Source organism: Triplophysa rosa, unplaced genomic scaffold (genome assembly GCF_024868665.1).
Source record: "Triplophysa rosa unplaced genomic scaffold, Trosa_1v2 scaffold189_ERROPOS487652, whole genome shotgun sequence".
NCBI classification, from domain to species: Eukaryota; Metazoa; Chordata; class Actinopteri; order Cypriniformes; family Nemacheilidae; genus Triplophysa; species Triplophysa rosa.
This window is the reverse complement of record NW_026634201.1, coordinates 1-20,086: the sequence shown is the minus strand read 5'-3', so window position 1 is coordinate 20,086 and position 20,086 is coordinate 1. Positions and strand designations below refer to the sequence as shown.

Below are 20,086 nucleotides of genomic sequence, written 5' to 3'. Positions count from 1 at the left end.
CCTCACGCCTGCCAAGTTTAGGGCATCCGATATACCTCAGTCAGAGGCTAGGATGTTCCCGTACTTCGGGCGAGGTCGCCACCCTTCTGGCGAAGGAGTGATCGAGCCCGTCTCATCAGCCGAGATGTTTAACGGGTTTTACAGCCTGTACTTCATTGTCCCCAAGAAAGGCGAGGGGTTGCGCCCTATCTTGGGTCTGTGTGTTCTGAACAGGTACCTACACAATAGCTGCCTTTCAGGTTGATCACGCAGAAGCGCATCCTGACGTCCGTCAGGTGTCAGGACTGGTTCATGGCAATCGACCTGAAGGACGCATACTTCATGTCTCGATCCTCCCTCGACATCGGCCGTTCCTACGGTTCGTGTTCGAGGGACGGGCATATCAGTACAGGGTCCTCCCCTTCGGTCTGTCCCTGTCTCCACAAGTCTTTACGAAGGTCTTGGAAGCTGCCCTCCTTCCCATTAAGGAAGGAGGTGTGCGGGTACTAAACTATCTCGACGACTGGCTTAGCTTGGCGCACTCTCGAGATCTGTTGTGTACACACAGGGACCTGGTGCTCCGGCACCTAGATCAGTGGGGCTACAGGTCAAGTGAGCAGAGCGAGCTCTCCCCGGTGCAGAGCGTCCTCTTTCTCATTTGGCTTCATCAGCCGGCTCATTTGGGAGCAGTTCGGCCACGCACAGGTGGTCCTGTTGCCTCCCCGGACTCCACCCATTGTCTGCTTTGGTACTCCCTGTCCGAGGAAACCCTTGGCACGGATGCCCTTGTGCACAGCTGGCCGCGGGACAAGCGGAAGTACGCTTCCCCCCAGTGAGCCTCATTGCACAGGTCCTGTGCAAGGCCAGGGAAGAGGAGCATAAAGTGGTACTAGTTACGCCCCTTTTGGCCTAACCAGGACTTGGTTCTCGGAGCTAAGGCTCTGACAACAACTCCCCCTGGCCGCTCCACCTGGCGGATGGCTTCCCCAGGGGAAGGGGCACGTTATGGCATCCCAGGCAGAACCTGGTCTCCATGTCTGGACGGGGTGAGGAGATCCTGAGTGACCCACCCCCGGTCTGGTTTGGACGTCACTCAGGCTAGGGCTTCGGCCACTGGGCGGCTATACGCCCATAGGTGGCGCCTTTTCTCGTCCTGGTGCTCTTCTCGGCGAGAAGACCTGCGGAGTTGCTCGGTCAGTTACAAGCTGTCCCTTCCTCAAGAGAGACTGGGGGGTAACCTCTCCCCCTCCACACTGGGAATGTATGTAGCCGCTATGGCCGCTCATCATGACCCAAGTGCTGGGTAGCCTCTGGGACAGCACGACCTGGTCATTAGTTTCCTAAGGGGCGTGAGAGGGTGACCGCCTTATCCCCGCTCCGTACCCTCTTGCGACCTAGATGGCGGGCCTCAGCAGGCCCCGCCCCCTTCGAGCCCTCGGAGATGCCGCTCTTTCTCACCTCACGATGAAGACGGCTCTCCTGATGGCGCTCACCTTCAAGAGGGTAGGGGATCTGCAAACACCCTCCGTGTCCACAGATTGCCTAGAACTCGGGGCCGGGATTCTCACGTTATCTTGAGACCCCGCCCCGGCTACGCTGCTCAAAGTTCCCACCGCACTTCCGAGAGATCAGGTGGTGAACCTGCAGGCGCTCCCCCATCGGGGAGGAAGACCCAACCTTTCTGTGTTGTGTCCAGTACGCGCACTGCGCCTCTACTTGGACCGCAAGCAGAGCCCAGAAGCTCTGGGCAGCTCTTTGTCTGTTTCGGAGGTCAGCAGAAGGGAGGGCTGTCTCCAAACAGAGGCTGGCACACTGGATCGTGGGTGCCGTCGTTAGGGCATACCGATCTCTATTCGCCCCTGCCCGTTGGGAGTGAGGCTCACTCCTCATGGGCACTGGCTCAGGGCGCCTCTCTAGCAGACATCTGCAGAGCTGCGGGTTGGGCTATGCCCAACAACTCTGTGAGGTTCTAATACCTACGCGCGGAACCGGTGTCAGCCTGCATCCTGGCAGGTGTAGGCCCGGCAGCCGGTAGGGCGTACGCCTGCGAAAGCCCTTCCCCCTTCCCTAGCGGGATGAGCGGCTATTACGCCTCCCCTCTTTCCCCCACTGGGTAAAGAACAGGAATTTTATCCATCACTAAGCACCCTTCCAGGGGGAAGGCTGGGCAGAGCAGCCCTGCCCCCTTAGGCCGGGGAACAGTTGAGTTATCTCCCAGATGGCTCTAACCGGACCTAGTGCTCCAGACGTGGTAACCCCCCCTCCGTGGGCTGTTCCGTCTGATGTATCCTCATGAATGGTTCCCACCTCGGCAACCCATGACCTCCCTAGGTGGACTCCCACCTTGCGGTTAACTCCTGCAGTCCGCACATTTTCCCATGAGTTCTCCCCTGATGGTGAGACCATGTGGTGTCTCCACTAATTCCTCCCTACGGTAGGTAGTGGCCTCTGCAGCGTTTTTCCCCTGGGGGAAAGAATGCTTACCCAGTGGCCCGTACGGTGCCGGGCGGCTTCTCGCCATTTAGAGAACTAGGCCTCCATCCGTGACGGCCGGTGGCAGGGGCTTCCCAACTTTGTGTAAAGCTCTGGGTCCCCCTTCCTCTCCACTGGATGGTCATAATTTCACGTTAGCGTCTTCGTCTGACTCGCCCAGGCCAGTCAACGTCGCTCCGCAGAGATTGTGATGCGGCTCAGTGCTGTGGCGTTTTCCATAGGAACCCCATTCTGTCGGTTCGATACAACGTCAAGAGACCGACAGAAAGGGAACGTCTTGGTTACGGATGTAAACTCGGTTCCCTGATGGAGGGAACGAGACGTTGTGTCCCTCATGCCACAACACTGGCCGCCCACCCCAGCGGTCTGGGGAGGATGCTTTAGGCTCCTCAGACCAACAGGTGAATGAATGAACATGCAAATTTCATTCGCCAATTTTCATTGGCCTTTTCTATATACTCAGAAGATGATAGGTTCTCAAGACAAACCCCATTCTGTCGGTTCGACACAACGTCTCGTTCCCTTCATCAGGATACCGAGGTTACATCCGTAACCAAGACGTTAAATTCTACCCATCTAAGATTAAGAAGGTCTTTGGATGCAAGATAAAGTTCTCCTTTAGTAATAAGCGGACAATGAAGTAAGTTTGTCATTTTTGAAACGTGATTCATTTGGATTCTGTTTTGATTTCTGTTTAATAATTATAATGAAGTCAGTTCAATTCTATCTTATAAGAATGCAAAAACTATGTATTTTTTATTTTATTTAAGTCCTTTGTATGTTGTATTTGTCTTATTCTTATTAGTTCTCACGGCATTTATTGAGTCTATGGTTATCCATCTGGTTGGTCAATAAAGCCAGTTAATCAAGAATTTCGGAGCCCATGAAGCTACTGAGGGGATCTTATAGTTCGTATTACCAAAGCCTAACTACATCATGGTTAAACTGTTGTTAATATAATGAAACTATGGTCAATTTGTGGTTCCTGTGCTTTATAACTTAACATGTACATTTCAGAAAATATGCACACAGGAATTGATGAAGATAATTTAAGTTTTCATTTCAAGTATCTGATTTCTATTGCTTTTGATTCCAATCCGATTCCTAGCCTTTCGATACTGATTCCCAAACAATTCCGGTTTTCGTATTGCAACCCTAGCACTGACTAGTAAATTGTTTTAGTTCACCCAACTATCTTGGTAAAAATGGCATAGCTATTACAATAAAATACACTCATACATGATATGATCAGACAGTACTTTTCTAACATCAATTAAAAAAATTATAAGGCAACTGAAATAAAACGTGAGTCACAGAGTCTATTTACATAACAATAGCAGTCAATGTATTTGGTGTAGGTGGAAGTCAGTATGTATATTAATGATCATTTGAGATAAATACAGTATAATGTAACTTAGTTGCGACAGGAGCTGCGCATTGCCTGAAGGGGTATAACGGTATGTGTATTCGTACCGAATCGTCACAGGAAAAATTCCAAATGGAAGTGATCATTCCTATGCCCTACTCCCCTCGAAGGGCAGGGCGTGCCATTATGTCAGGGTTGTCAACACTGGCCCGCAAGATCCAGTTTCCTGCCGAGAAACTCTGATAACACACCTGTACAAGCTAATCAGCATCTTTAGGAACAGGGGCGTTCAACTGCAGCAGGGCTGCGCAATTTGCGTGGCGTATCGCATAAAATACTGCGAGAGCGATTCAGATCCATACGGAGCAGTCGGCACTTGAATTACTCTCGCGGTACTTTAATGACATACGCCGATAGATTTGCGCAGCCCGCTTCAGTTGAACACGTCTGTTCCTAAAGACGCTGATTAGCTTGTTCAGGTGTGTTTTAGAGTTGGGGCTAAATTCTGCAGGAAAACAGATCTCGCGGGACAGAGTTGAAGAAACCACTGACCTAATGGCACGCTCTGCCCTTCGAAGGTAGAAAGGGCATAGGAATGATCACTTCATTTTGAATGTTCCCCATGACGGTTCAGTACGAATACACATACTGTTACACCTCCAATCGCCGGTATGTGAACAGACATAAAAAACAATGTGCAGTTACCAAAGACGCACGTAGAGTCATGGGGAACTGTGTGTTTGGCTGTTTAAGGTGCAGCGCATCTGTGAAATGCATATACAGTCATGGGAAACCATGTCTTCTGCTAACGGTTCTGGTTCTTTTCATAAACAAAATCTGTTTTGGATGGGAACCGGTTCTAGTTTTCAGGCCATTCAGAAAGTCTATTAGCCAAAACAAAAATAATGTTGCAAAAGTCACAAGACATAAAAACATAGTTCTCTATGAATTCTCTTAAAAAACATTTACTTTGTTGTAACTTCCAAATATAGCTTTCTATAAAATGAATGTTTTATGGTAAATATTATGAACATTAGCAGCTGCCAGTTTATAAAGTGATCAGTTGTTTCCTCACATTTCCTCTATTGACCTCGATTTAAAAAGCCTATTTGTTCTGACATGCGTCAATAGGGCTATTGATATTGTACCCTATAGTGTAGAGAAGGGGTTGAAAAGTGCCCTCTCTTCTCCAAGGGCTTTGGTGGAGAATTAACCGGTCACAGAAAAGAAGTGTATTGCACAGTATTACCACGTATTGCACAGTAATAAATATATTCACTGAATCCCAAGATAATTTTACACTAACCTTTACATTTCAGCCCCCACCACTTTAGCGGGGAAAACGGTCCAGAGCAAAGTGAACATTTTTCAAGCGAATTCATCTCCTCTTTGACAAGTTGATGCGTCTTACAAACTGAAGAAAATAAATGCAAATAAATAACTTGAAAATTGATTTAAAATTGATTTCATTCCGTTATTAAATTGAACAGAATCGACACTGAACCGCGTTAAGCTAATGACACTTTACAGGGCCGTTGAATGCTTGAATATGAATGGTAGATGGGTCAGTTGATTTTTACCTCTGGATGTCTCTCTCCTCCTCATTCCTACTGTCTTCTTTTTTCTCTTTCTTCCTCTTTCTTTTTGTCAAACATTATAATTAAAGAGAAAACAATTAGATTGTGTTAATGAGTGGTATACTTACATTGGTATTATTGGTATAACACATATACACCTAGGATGGCATTTTAATTCCTTCAACTATTTTAAGTACTGGGCAATTGAAGCTGAAAGCTTTTGGTGTTCTTTGGCAGATTCTTGTTTCTGATTAAAAACTAAATAAATTTTGGAAATGTGAAAAAATTAGAGTCCAAAAATGCAATTCTCTGTGTAAAATATTAAATTTGTTACATTAAGAAGAATGTCCTACCATCATCACCACTGCCTGGCCTTCTGGATTCCTGCTTGGATCTAACTATTATGTCCTGGGTACAAAATAAAACATGAATAAAGCAATGATTATGATTTTATATCTTTATATCTGTAACATTTTAGGGCATATTTTTGCTCCAGAGTAAAAGTAAAATAAAATAAAACAACTACTCAACAACTAAAGACAACTAATCAGCAAATAATAAAATAATAACAAATCATCATGATCAATTATAAATGTAATAAACCAAATCACTCTTCTGAAACCAAATGATGATAAAATACACACAAGTGCAATAGTCTTGTAAAGCAATAGTCTACAGCTAAGTCATATACAAAGACATTTTGTGTCCTCATAAACCATGAGTAAACGCACACAAGTGTTTTAAAGCAATAGTCTACCACTAAGTCACATTTAGTAGCAATAAGAGAACTCATTTTTAGCACTGAACGAGCGTCAAACTAAATTAACAAAAGTATAAACAAACCTTTGTAGGAGATATGATGTCACATGCTGTCATGGCTGGAGTGACAGGCTCATGAAGGTGCTGAAAGACAGAAACAAGGAGAAAGGAGGAATAATGAGACATTCAGCCGTTTAATCAAAGCATTAACTATTCTGAAAACAAATTATGAGAAAATACACAAGTGTTATAAAGTCATATACAAAGACATTTTGTGACCTCATAAACCATGAGTAAACACACACAAGTGTTATAAAGCAATAGTCTACTGCTAAGTCATATACAAAGACATTTTGTCCTCATAAACCATGAGTAAACACACACTAGTGTTATAAAGCAATAGTCTACTGCTAAGTCATATACAAAGACATTTTGTCTCCTCATAAACCATGAGTAAACGCACACAAGTGTTTTAAAGCAATAGTCTACCACTAAGTCACATTTAGTAGCAATAAGAGAACTCATTTTTAGCACTGGATGAGCGTCAAACTAAATTGACAAAACTATAAACAAACCTTTGTAGGAGATGTGATGTCACATGCTGTCATGGCTGGAGTGACAGGCTCATGAAGGTGCTGAAAGACAGAGACAAGGAGAAAGGAGGAATAATGAGACATTCAGCTGTTTAATCAAAGCATTAACTCTTCTGAAACCAAATTATGAGAAAATACACAAGTGTTATAAAGTCATATACAAAGACATTTTGTGACCTCATAAACCATGAGTAAACACACACAAGTGTTATAAAGCAATAGTCTACTGCTAAGTCATATACAAAGACATTTTGTCCTCATAAACCATGAGTAAACACACACTAGTGTTATAAAGCAATAGTCTACTGCTAAGTCATATACAAAGACATTTTGTCTCCTCATAAACCATGAGTAAACGCACACAAGTGTTTTAAAGCAATAGTCTACCACTAAGTCACATTTAGTAGCAATAAGAGAACTCATTTTTAGCACTGGATGAGCGTCAAACTAAATTGACAAAACTATAAACAAACCTTTGTAGGAGATGTGATGTCACATGCTGTCATGGCTGGAGTGACAGGCTCATGAAGGTGCTGAAAGACAGAGACAAGGAGAAAGGAGGAATAATGAGACATTCAGCTGTTTAATCAAAGCATTAACTCTTCTGAAACCAAATTATGAGAAAATACACAAGTGTTATAAAGCAATAGTCTACTGCTAAGTCACATACAAAGACATTTTGTGTTCTCATAAACCAAATCATGTCCTCATCTCACATGAGAAAACGCACACAAGTGTTATAAAGCAACAGTCTACCGCTATGTCACATTTAGTAGCAATATGAGAACTAATTTTTAGCACTGGATGAGCGTCAAACTAAATTGACAAAACTATAAACAAACCTTTTTAGGAGATGTGATGTCACATGCTGTCATGGCTGGAGTGACAGGCTCATGAAGGTGCTGAAAGACAGAAGCAAAGCTGAAGCAATTAGATGATATTAGTAAATTACCTTATTTTAACATTCAGAAATACTCTACAATAGTACCTTGCAATGTTCCTTTTCATGGCGAGAACGCCATGGCAAGTTATATCCTCCATAATCATATGTTATTTCTACACCTTCATTGATGTCCTTGATTGCAAATAAACAAAGATGTGGCTTTCCATCAACATCAACAATTTTCCTCATTTTCGCATTTGGCCTCTCATCATCATTAACAAGTCGACCGAGTGAGCCATCATCATAAGAAGCATCAATGCTATAGGGAAAAAAATTGAATTGTTGGTTTCAGGGTTAAGAAATACGTTTAAAAAAATGCATTATGATGCAGAAGTGTTAACATTCAGTAAAATTCAGGCTACTTACCAGTAGTCATGGCCTTGGTGGTTAAAAAAGTATGCATATTCATTTAATATTTCATCAAAATCCCCTTTCTCAATTAAAGTTCCTCTGTATTCAAGAATAAAGGAACCTTTAAAAATAAGGGTTTTTGCAAACACTCCCCGACCTAAATGACATAAAAAACAACAGGCAACAGTTAAACATTTTTATTAAAAATAAATATTTCTTCAAGTAATTTTTTATTAAAAAAAGGTATTAAATTATGTTTTATTAATATTTTTTATTATAAAATTATTTAATAAAGTTATTTTATGTTGTGAAATTGAGCATCTCCTTGTTTGATCGTTGTCCAAGTATATTAATTATTATTCGAATTGGACTTCTCTTATCTGTGGCAACATGTGACACTATAGGGCAGTGGTCACCAACCCTGTTCCTGGAGATCGACCGTCCTGCAGACTGCAGCTCCAACCCTGCTTCAGCACACCTGTCTGTAATTATCAAGCAAACCTGAACACCTTGATTAGATAGTTCAGGTGTGTTTGATTGGGGTTGGAGCTGAAATCTTCAGGACGGTCGATCTCCAGGAGCAGGGTTGGTGACCACTGCTATAGGGCAATAGGGCTGGGCGATGTGTTACATTTTTTTTATTGATAATCGACTTTAAAATCATCGCGATATCCGATAATATCGGGTGTGTTTGACTTCATGCAACATTGCGCAGACGATCAATCTGCGGATACGGACCGGGAAGGAATTCGTTCCAGACCCGCCAAGTGCCAAACAAACACGCACCCGTGCACACACGCACACAGGCATGCCGCGCGCACAAACCAGTGTTGCAGTGACTTCTTTCATCAGGTAAGGCGCGTAGATAAACCATAAAGCTTTTATGCAGTAGAAAAATGTTGCAGATCTCCTGAAATTCCATCCTACCCGTCAGATTATCCAGGCATGCGAACATTAATGTTACGTCATTTTTTTGCGCTATAAAATCATCCTACCTGTTTATTTTATACTGTTACAGGAATATGATAGTGTATTTTCTTTGTTAAATCATTCTACATATTATTTAATACCTATAGTACAATTTGATTGGGTGTTGCGCTGTAAATGAATACTACATGTTTCTTTTAAGATGGTAGGACTATCTGACAGGGTATTTTGCATTGTAAAATCATCCTACCTGTTTATTTTGTCAATGTGGTTTAGATTATATTAAGTTTTGCCCAGCGGTAGGAAAATCTGACAGGGTAGGACAATTCGAACACCGGTACAGCCCCGTGAGTGTGAGGTTTTGCTTTGCCGACGCAGCTCGTCTTTCTCTTGGTCTGTCTGCAGCGACCGGCAGAAAACAGCAGCACTTTCAACTGACCGAACAAAACAGCGCTTCCAAAATTCTGTCACTGTTACTGACTGCCTGGGCATATGAACATTAACGTTCACGCTAAAGCCTACATCGCATGATAATGTTATAACGCGTATTTTCCATTATTATCGATTATCGTCCGGTATCTGTCTGTTGTAATCGACATGGGGATATTTGCGAGACATCGGCGATATACGATAACATCGTCAAATCGCCCAGCCCTATAGGGCAATAGCACATGTGCCACGGTGACTACGTTCAGACTAGACATGTGCCGATATTCGGTAATGCGATTAATCGCAGTAATGGATTCGCACGATGTTGTTATCGCAGGCACTTTCAAATACCGCGAAAATATATAGATCAGCATTTTGATTTTTAGAACGCGTATTTCTTTATTTTTTGGATAAAAGTACACTGCGTGTATGCTGCGTAGGAATGCGCACTCTGATCTAAACAATCCCGTTCCCCATGTGGAGATGCCTACGTGTGTGTGCGCGCGCGCTGCTGAGCAAAAGACGCGTGCGCACTCTGATGTAAACAGTAGCACACGGAGAGGAAGCATGGCGGAAGGAGGAACGCTGCCGACGATTTATCCCCCTTCTAAAGGGGTGAAGTCTGAGATTTGGAAATATTTTGGGTTAAAAGTAAGCCGAGTAATGAAATTTGACTGTGGCAGAATAATTATTTTAATTATACGTTGATGGAACGCAATAAAGTCATACACTGTCACAAAGTGCGAGTGAATTTGCTGTTTATAAATGTTTAGCTTGCTATAATAGTTAACACACTGGCTTGGCTTGTTATTCAAACAATAATAATAATAATAATAATAATAATATGAATTGTAGTACTCAGACGTATATTTAAAAGCAGTTAACAAAAGTTGTTCTTTTGCAGTTTGCACTTTATTCCGTTTGAATAAACTCACTTTATACATCATTACTGTGTGTTGTTTTATTTATATTTAAATGTTTGAGGTTCTCTTTATTATTTAAAATAAAGTTGTTATCAAGAGGAAAACACTGAAGTTGGTTTATATTTTCAACCTGCATTTCTCATAGAATTGAATACTGCGATAATACCGTTTACCGCGACGAAACCTTAATCAATTAATCGCAGCATGGAAATTTGATACCGGCACATGCCTAGTTCAGACCGTCAGTTCAAATCAGATTTTTGTGCATATCCGATTGAAATACGATCACATTTAGCCAGTGTGAAAGCAAAAAAAATCACATGAAATCCGTTTTATACAAATCAGTTTCAAGCTACATTCATATGTGGTTTAAAGTCCTATTCAAATTGCATTTCTGGAAATCCGTTTCAGTCTGAACGCTCAGATCGGATACGAGTTGCTTTTGGCTTACATAACGTTCTTGCGCCACGTGAAACAACACATTCAAATGTATGCACATCAGATGTCAATGCAGATATTGTTGTCTGTCTGCTGGAGGAGACGGGATTACTGAATAAAGCCGAGTATACCAGTCCCATGTGCTTCAGCAGCAGGTTCATTAGACATAGTAATCCAGCGCATCGGCTACACATCATCATATTATAAGAAAAATTAACATTGTTCAACTCTACACAGCGTTGCTCTGACTGATCAGCGTATGACATCATCATACTGCGAGAGCGACATAGAGCAGTGTGCTGTGGAATTGTTCTTGCGGTACTGCGATGTCATACACTGGTCGGTTTGCACAGCGGCACATAAAGTTTAACACTCCCTTGTCATAGAAACCAAATCAGATATTGCAAAACACGAGAGAGCACAACGGGACACTGGATCTGAACAATTGCTATACACAGTGTGGACAATCAATCATTTAAATTAGATTCCAATCGGATATGCACAAAAATCGGATTTGGGGTGACAGTCTGAACAAAGCCTAAGTTCTGCAGAAGGTAGTGCAAACTAACTATAGATGGGGTCAGTCTCATTTGTTAAGAGTCAATGCATTAACTAACATGAAATAACTATAATTTTACAACATTAATTAACATTTGTTAATGATAGCTTGTTGTTTGTAATAGCAATTTTGTAAAATGATCATATCAATGTTGGTTCACAGTGCTAATGTGAACAAATACAACTTTTGATCTAAAAATTCATTAGTAAATGCTGAAGTTAAGACTAATACAGATTTAAAAAATGAAGTAGAAGAATTGTTCATGTTAACCAATGTAGTTAGCTATTAACAAATGAACCCTGAGTATAAATGTTACCAAAATGACATTCAAGAAGCAGAATATTTAGACCACCTTGAAGTAGCATTTGACCCTGCCACCATACCATGGTTACAGTTAGTGTGACTACATTATATCCATGGTGAATGGTAAGGAATACGGACTGAAAAACCTAACTAAATATAGTAGAATTTAACTAATCAAGATAAGGTTTACAAAAAAAACACTCACCTTTGGTGGGATTAATGTATCGCTCTGTTATTGTGTCTTTGTCTTTCCCCATTTTCACATGGTGTATGGCATCTTTGAGAGGATTTAATCCTCTGCTACAACTCGTCATTCGACTCACTAAAAAATACCATGCAAATTCAATCTTTATAAACAGCATTATATTAATAACATGCTTAAGTTGCTTGGTGCTTGAAAAGGACTGCCTTTTAAACTCGTGGTTATTGAATGTTTAACTATTTTACCTAAACATAGGCCTACCTAAACATCATTACAATAACATTACAAAAACACTGCTCTACAAAATATAGTACTTTATAAATCCCATATCAACCAGTTAAATAATACATGGATAGACACGAAATAGTTTTTTATTATATCACAAACGATATATAATTACATAAATCACATAATATTTTTCACTCTTGAACTGACCAACGCGTGTGAAGCAAGGCAGCCAGGGGAGCAAGCTGCAGGTCCTCATGTTAGAGTACGCATTAACTTAACCTTCAAGCTCTCCCGTTAGGATGATTTGAAATCACTCGAGACTGCAAAGTGACATTTTGTGGACTTTATGCTTATTCTCTACTGTGTTATATTTGAACTTCGATAAATAATCAAATGAAAGTATATCGTATAAGTGTTTAGACGATGTGACAAATTAGCAGTGTGCTCCGCACAAGGAAACGACACCACTTTTCCTTGAATTTCTGAATAATTACCACATTTGATGCCAACTAACTTTTTTACATCACCTTGAAGTTCATCATTACAGTTTCATATTACATTAAAACAAATCACATTAAATAAATATTTGACAATTGAAATGAACGTCGACAAATGGCGTCAGTTCTACCTTACTAACTCGAAATCCCAAAAAGGACAGGAGAAGGTCGATTTAAGAGTGACAAATGTCAAACATAAATGTAAAAATATAAGATATTAAGGACTTACTTTTCTCCGAAGATTCCGTTGTTCACTCAAGTGCGGCAACTCTTGATTTGGCCAACGTAACATTACGTGCGTAGCTGGTAACTTCCGCCTAACGCATATGGCGCGAATGTGTGTGTAATTTTGGCGCCAGTGTGTATACCTTTGCAATACCAAATCCCACCTACAGGGGCACTGTTGTAAGTTCACGCAGACACAACACGGTTTAAGGGACCATCATTTTAAAGGTTCTAAAAAGGGTAGGTAGTGTAATAAAAGTAAAATAGTAACACTAATGAATAAATTACTGCATTTAGGAATCATACACACATTAATAACAATTTTAATAATTTTTAGTTAATATTTATGACAATTTAAATTTCCAGAAATACGAGACCACTAAAAATGGCCTCATAAACCGAATGGTCTCATAATGCTGGTATGTAAACCTGAAAATTGGTTTCATAAACCACATATGCCAACACACACGCACACACACACACACACACACACACGTACTTGTTTTTCTGGCATAAGGGGGACCACCGTTTTTTGACCAATTGTGGGGTCCACCCTTTCCAGTGGTCCTACGCTTCTATAAAAAATCAAGCAAGATAATGAGAATTTTTTAAAAACTAATATAACTTGAATTTAATGAAATTTGAACAAAATATTCTCATATGCGTTTTTTGGTTACTTGTGGGGCTCTGGTTTTAACATTTAGAACTTGTGAGGTCCTCGTCCATAGATACACACACATTTCTATTTTTTATATCTTAGCAGGGAACAAAGTTACTATTATGGAAACAACCAACAATTGCCTGCACAGTAGGTTTATGGAGTTACGTCTCTAAATTATGTGTGTAATAATAAAAAGCAAAAGCTGTATATAAAGTGTAGAACATTTAATTATAATTTGATTGTTACTTTTTTACCTGAAAATGTGACGATGTACATTGTAAAAGGCTCTGTACATATAAAAAATTTAAATAAGAGGTGGGACGCAACAATCAATCACAAAACACCACCAATCAGATTTTTTTTTCTCTGTGCACGCAGCCTCTCGCGATGCAGCTAGAGTGCACATAGAGAGATGCGTCCTGTTCTCATAACTTCAAGGATCCCTCACCGGACGCTATACAATAATTTCAGAATCTAAATGCATGTAATCAAACATATATAGCCTGTCCTCATCCATGTTTGTATATTAATATTCATGAGGTGCAGAACTTACATCAGATGAGATCATTGATCATTCACAGAAATAGAAACAGTTTCTAAAATAGAAACTGCCATTGCTCGTCGCGCAGCACTGTCACGGCTGGTTAGGTCAAAACCTTTGATTAACAGAAAATATATATTTTATAGCACGTCCCGGCGTCGCATCGCGTTTGGTTAGGAAACGGTGTAATGCCAAGAATACTAAATACTAACCAGATGCACCACTGCAATTACACTGCATGAGGTGAGAAATCAAGGCTTAATATGGCCACTACAGCGAAGGAAATTGTCTGGGGCAGGGCTCTACACAGTTTCATCAGACATTTGCCAACATATGCAGAAGCTGCAGTTATAGGTGTTTTTAGCTCAATTTTACTCCACCATGCTCCTTTCAACTCCACATTCAGGAGAATGGGTGACTCGTGGCACAAGGTGACCCTGCTTGGAGGTGTTGCTACAAACAAGCCCACCGAGTAGCACAAATTCTGTAAACGAACTTTAAAGCACAGCTATTGAGCAACTACAGTCAAATACTGGAAATTAACTTTTTATAATTCGTAATAATACACGTGGGCCAGTACCATACAAAGAGGATGAACAACATTTCAGATTTCAAACTTGTACAAAATGCTTTATTTTTTTATCAAAGTAATGTCAATGCTCTAAGCAACTCATGGCTTCACAAAGGAAATGTCAACAGTTTTTTCCATTAGTATAAAACTATAAGAATAATCTTAACTTTAAATTTAAAGGCATTTGCCCACGTCTAGAAATTGATATTTTAATATAAAAATATAACATTTTTGAAGACAACTGTCCGAGTCTGCACATTTTATCTCATATTTTAACAGAATATAAAGATAACAGAAAGAACTTTAAAGGGGTAGTTTATCCAAAAATGAACATTCACTCATGAGAAATGTATTTATCTTTGGAACAAAAGTGGCGATTTTTGAATGAAACCTGAGATTTCTGACTTGCGATTTAAAAACCACTCATCCTACACTTTCAAGCTTAAAACCATTTATAATTTATTTTTTTTGATAATTTTATGGGACAATGTGATAGCTTTGTTTGTGTCTCTTCCATGAAACTTTGTTTAGGAATACAAATCTAAACTGAAAAAAATATTTTGTCAGAGACTTTTCTTGCACGTATAAAGCATTCACATGACTTCATAAAATTGGGATTAACTTTAATAACATTAAATTGGGAAAAAATTTAGGATGAGCAGATTTTTTTGTGGAGAGACCGAAATCTTGCATGGTTCATTTAAAATATCTTCATTTGTGTTCTGAAGATAAATAAATCTCTTATGAGTTTGGAATGACAAATGAAGACAATGTATATTTTTGGGTAAACTAAACCTTTTTTTATAAGGATACCATAAAAACAAAAGAGCCAGCCTTTTGTTGAAACCACTTAGAACACATGTGCCAATGTGAACACTAACGGGAAGTTATCCAAAACACTGAGATACCTGGAATTCACTGTACTCTTCTTCTTATGGCAGAAATGCGATTTTTGATGTAGTACTTGACTGACTTCCAGTCTCGAGTTCCTAAGGTTTGAGGTTCTGCATCAATGCAGCTCTCACAGTCTATTTTGCCTGGAACTTGGTTCCTCACAATGAACTTCTTCAGGTGCCTTTCTACTGCAGCACATTCATCCGGTGTCCAGCTTCTTTTGACAGCAGCTTGTTTACCTAAGTATACATAAAACATTTTTTTTAAGTTTTTTATAAATTATAACATTTATAAATTCATCATTTAAACTGATTACTTTATGTCAAGAAGTTTCATGCTCATCAAGGCTAGAATTAATTTGATCAAATATACAGAGAACAGTAACACTGTTAAAACACAATTACAATTTAAAAGAATGGTTATTAAGGATATATTTTTAAATATAGATAAAATATGATTTATTCCTCTAATGGAAAAACCATTACTCTAATCTTCAGTGTCACATGATCCTTTGGAAATCATTCTAATAAGTGCACCTGTGTGATTATTTCTAATAATCAAGCTAAAGAAATAATACAATATAGTTCACCCAAAAATGACAAATCTGTCATATTTAGTCACCCTCTAGTTTTTCCAAATTTGTATACATGTCTTTGTTCTGCGAAACAAAAGAAAGATATTTGAAAGAATGTTGGTAATCAAACAGATCTCACCCCCCATTAATTACATAGTATTTTTCCTATTGCAGTAGTCAAAAGGGGGACTGAGGTCTGTTTGGTTACTTTAAATGCACATCACTGTCATGCATCTTCGAATAAAACATCCGTCTTAAAGATCAGGACAATCAACCTGGTTTACTTTTCTAAGATCACCTCTCTTTTTAGGCGACTTCCTCTGGTGTTGGTTAAGAACTACTGTAGAAGTAGGTTCTTGAATGTCCTTAACTTCGGTCTCCTGTGCTTCTGGAATAAAGTCATCTGAATGCAAAGAAAATAATTGGTTTAATGAAAAAAGGTATAAATCAGCTGCAAGAAACACAGACTGGTTAAGGATGTATGATGCATAAATTAAGCATCAAGAATTTGAGATGTATAAATATTCAGTTCTTTTCTGTTTTATCAATTTCATGAATTCCATTAGTATTGCATCCTTGTAGTGTGTAAAAATAAATCCTGCATAGTAATTATATACATTTGAATCTGATTTGTGTGTTGGAACTAAACTGTACAGATCACTGGCCCTCCATGACCGAAGTTGACTATCCCGGAAAATAAAGTCGTGGATTAACTATAGTAACCGTGTTTTTTTGTTTTAAATGTAATAAAACCATGGTTGAATGTTGTAAGGGAATAGACATGGCGCTAAAAACTGTCATCATTTAAAGATCTTCCGGTCTGCGCGAGCTTCTTTTCCGCCCAAAAACACACATTACAAAGCTGCAGATTATTTTAACAACACTAATATAAACATAACTAGCAACAAAAGTAATGTAGAAAAGCAGACAAAATAAGCAAAAAAAATAAGTTACAATGCTGCAGAAAACAAAAAATGCAGCAAATTACACTATTACTCTAAACGATCAGCTAACGTTTCATCAGCTCTGTGAGGGATTATTATGGTCCTTCCTTCTACATTCATCATTTTAATCAGCACGTTAAGAACTATTCATCATAAACAATGTTCTCATTGGGAAATGTCTTTTCTTCTTGGGTTCATTTCATGCATCTAGGACACTTTGTCTATTTATGAATTATAGTCTGTACATCTGCTGGCAAGGAAATATAGAAACTGGATCTCAACTTAAATTGGACTCAAATAGTATTTAGGACAGATAGTGTGGGAATTGGGATACTAGAGCTATTTTACGCAAAATGTACTTTAAAAAAGATCTGTTTTCCAGTTTGGTCATGTCATTCAACATATACCTTATTGAATACTGCAGATTTACACTGTGATGGCCCAAATGTCAGAGATGCAAAACTGGTCTAGATGAAAGTGAAGTTATTTATTTTTTATCTGTTTGAAGTTTTCAGTAAAAATGATCCAGAGCAAATTCAGACGTTTTAGGCCCATCAGCACCACAGAAGAACAGGCTCGTTCTGGTAATGTATTACATTTCAGCGTTAAAACATATTTGCTGGTGTGTAAAGTAAAAGTACATGAAGGTTTACTTGAAAACCATATTTCAGATGAAATAATGTAATTATGCAGGTGTTGCTGTATTGTGTCCACACCCACCACCACCTGAGAGGAACATGGAGTCTGAGAGCAGCAAAGGTCCTCAGGAACCCCAGAGGAGTAAAGATGGTGGAAACATCTTACGTTCACACACAGGTGAGTTTGATAACCAACATTAAACTGATCCAGGATTTAAAATGGTAAAAACTAGTTTGGGGTGAGTTAAAAATACAGAAGGTACACTAACTGTTTTAACATGATACATTTGATGTTATGTATGTTGGAGGAGTGCGGCCACAGCCACCACCATCCAAAACAAAGCCGTTCAGAGGCGGCCACATCATTGTCCTTCAAGTGAGTTCACCATATGGCTAAATCCCAGACAGGTGTTTGAATGTATTTTGAGAACATTTTCATTTATATGTTTAGTATAATATGGACAATTGCTGTGTTCTGTTGTCTGTTGAAGGATCCAAGGACATTGTTCAGCAAACCAGATAAGAAGAATGGTCGTGGGAAGGGCCTCATCTGTCAGAGGTTCAATGATGAACAAGCGTTTGACCCCAGAGGTGAGTTCATTCAAGCTTGGAACGCTGTGCTAAATTTCTAATGTAGAACGATGGACGGGCCTGACGGGCGTAGCTCCACCCACAATGATCAATAGAGTTAAGATGCAAATATTGTGTTATTTATTCAAGTATTGTTGTTGCTTTGGTTTTAATGTAATCACAGACATGGTTATACTCTCTTAAATCTTGATTGACAGCTGTGTTAGGCTGTCTTTCCCTTTGAGTTTGTTTGAGTCCATTCGTGGTGAGCTCATGAAACCATGAATCAACTGTATTGTCACATTTAATGAAGGAATTTGCTTTGATGTGAATATGTTGTGTTCTAGGTGTCAAACTGCCTCTGCTGAGCCAACAACAGAAGAAGCCCAAGAGGAATGCACGGGAGAAAGAGCGCGTCACAGATCACGTACTTCATTCATAATCAATTTCTTCTTTAAGCACATTAGTATTTTTACAAACCTCATGTGTTACACCTCTCTTATTCCTCCTTGTGTTTGTACAGCAACATCATGACCGTCTGGAGGTCTGGCAGCACGTTTCTGAGCTCAGGGAACATGATTGGAAGAATGTAAGACTAGTGTATTTTGATCAGGTTAAAAGAATATATGCCTTTGTGAAAACTCTTCTGACTGACCTCTCTGTTTCTTTGTCAGCATCCACAGATTTACAACAGCGAGGAAATTCAGCAGCTACTGAGGGAAAAAGAAGAACAAATGGAGGAGAGAAAAAGAAGAGAGAAAAAGAAGCTGCAGAAAGAAACCCACGCCTTTTTATCCTCCCTAAAAGAATCCACGATGAAATCAATTGCGATAGCAGAATCAGAGTAAGACTTTCATCATGTTGTTGAGCCTTTCATTGGTGAATACTTCTGTAGGGAAAGCTGTGAGTCATTACGTGTGCATAAACACAGTATATATACATACAAACAGCATGCTTTTGATCAATGTTGATTTATCTCAACTGAATATGCGTCCTCATCCTCAAATGTGTACTCCAAGAACTGTTCCAATCCACAACCGAGCAGATGTCTGAATGTGTTGTTGCTCTGCCCGTTATTATTACGGATCCATCAGGAGTCACTGAAAGCTGTTGAATGATCAAAATCTCACTGTTATTGTGTTAAGAAATGAAGTTTTAGGAGTTTTGTTCTCTAGCAGATGGTTTGACTGACAAAGAGAAGCAGACTTGTGTTTTATATTATATTTGGCTTGAAAGATAACATAGCATACTGTGCACACGATGCATTTCCAAACTGTAATAATGAAGTGATTTTAGGATGAAAAGATGAATCTAATCTCTTCATCAGCGAGCAGTTTGTTCCAAGCATCATGGAGATGTTGAACATTAAGAGCTCATGATTCTCCACATATTGATTTATCACACAGGGCTGAAGATCTGGTCATCCTCGATCTGAAGTATGAGAAAGTGCGCAAAGTATTGAAGCATGTGATGGAAGATATTGAAAGGTAAGTAGACACATAATACACACAATGATCGCTCTGTTTGCTTTTATTTCTTCACGTTTCAGTCGTACGTGTTTGACCGTATTAATACTAACTCTGATCACAGTGACCTTCAGGATAAATCAGTGGCTTTAGAAGCAAACAAAGGCGTCCCATCAAAGCAGAAGAAGATATCAAAAGAAATCGCTAGCGACACCGAGAGACTGAAAAAGCTGCAGCGGAAGATGGAGAAAGAAAAGGAAAAGGAGAGAGAAAACACGGTAAGTGTGCACACAAGTGCTGCTCTAAAACTCCTGGGCTGGCTTTGATTTTACATCATGTTGTTTTTCTCTTGTCTCACAGATGATGCTTGAGAAGGTTACTACCAAGTTGACAAACCTAAGAGATACCTTGGAGAGTCTTGAAAAGAGTAAGTAG

At 39.6% G+C, this 20,086-nt stretch overlaps 2 protein-coding genes across 4 annotated transcripts in view; one reads left to right on the top strand and one right to left on the bottom strand.

Annotated features, from left to right (window-relative positions):
• Nucleotides 1-13,216, bottom strand: part of LOC130549867 (uncharacterized) — a 32,663-nt gene extending 19,447 nt beyond the window's left edge. The window contains exons 1-10 of one of the 3 annotated variants that reach the window (XM_057327212.1): nt 11,846-13,216; nt 8,077-8,218; nt 7,756-7,969; nt 7,610-7,669; nt 7,241-7,300; nt 6,750-6,809; nt 6,259-6,318; nt 5,769-5,823; nt 5,419-5,478; nt 5,145-5,252 (exon numbers count right to left, since the gene is read on the bottom strand). In XM_057327212.1, coding sequence (XP_057183195.1) covers nt 5,145-5,252; nt 5,419-5,478; nt 5,769-5,823; nt 6,259-6,318; nt 6,750-6,809; nt 7,241-7,300; nt 7,610-7,669; nt 7,756-7,969; nt 8,077-8,218; nt 11,846-12,002 — 976 coding nt within the window. In that variant the 5' untranslated portion in view covers nt 12,003-13,216. The remainder of the gene's footprint in view (nt 1-5,144; nt 5,253-5,418; nt 5,479-5,768; nt 5,824-6,258; nt 6,319-6,749; nt 6,810-7,240; nt 7,301-7,609; nt 7,670-7,755; nt 7,970-8,076; nt 8,219-11,845) is intronic. The other 2 variants (XM_057327213.1, XM_057327214.1) reach the window with 2 other exon arrangements.
• A 4,694-nt stretch (nt 13,217-17,910) lies between these two features.
• Nucleotides 17,911-20,078, top strand: LOC130549866 (histone-lysine N-methyltransferase, H3 lysine-79 specific-like; the record flags this gene model as incomplete). Its single annotated transcript, XM_057327210.1, has 8 exons — nt 17,911-17,991; nt 18,107-18,206; nt 18,533-18,612; nt 18,709-18,774; nt 18,860-19,029; nt 19,592-19,672; nt 19,776-19,929; nt 20,012-20,078. Coding segments are annotated over exons 1-8 (799 nt in total), but the record flags the coding sequence as incomplete, so codon positions are not given.
• Between the last annotated feature and the right edge of the window lie 8 nt (nt 20,079-20,086).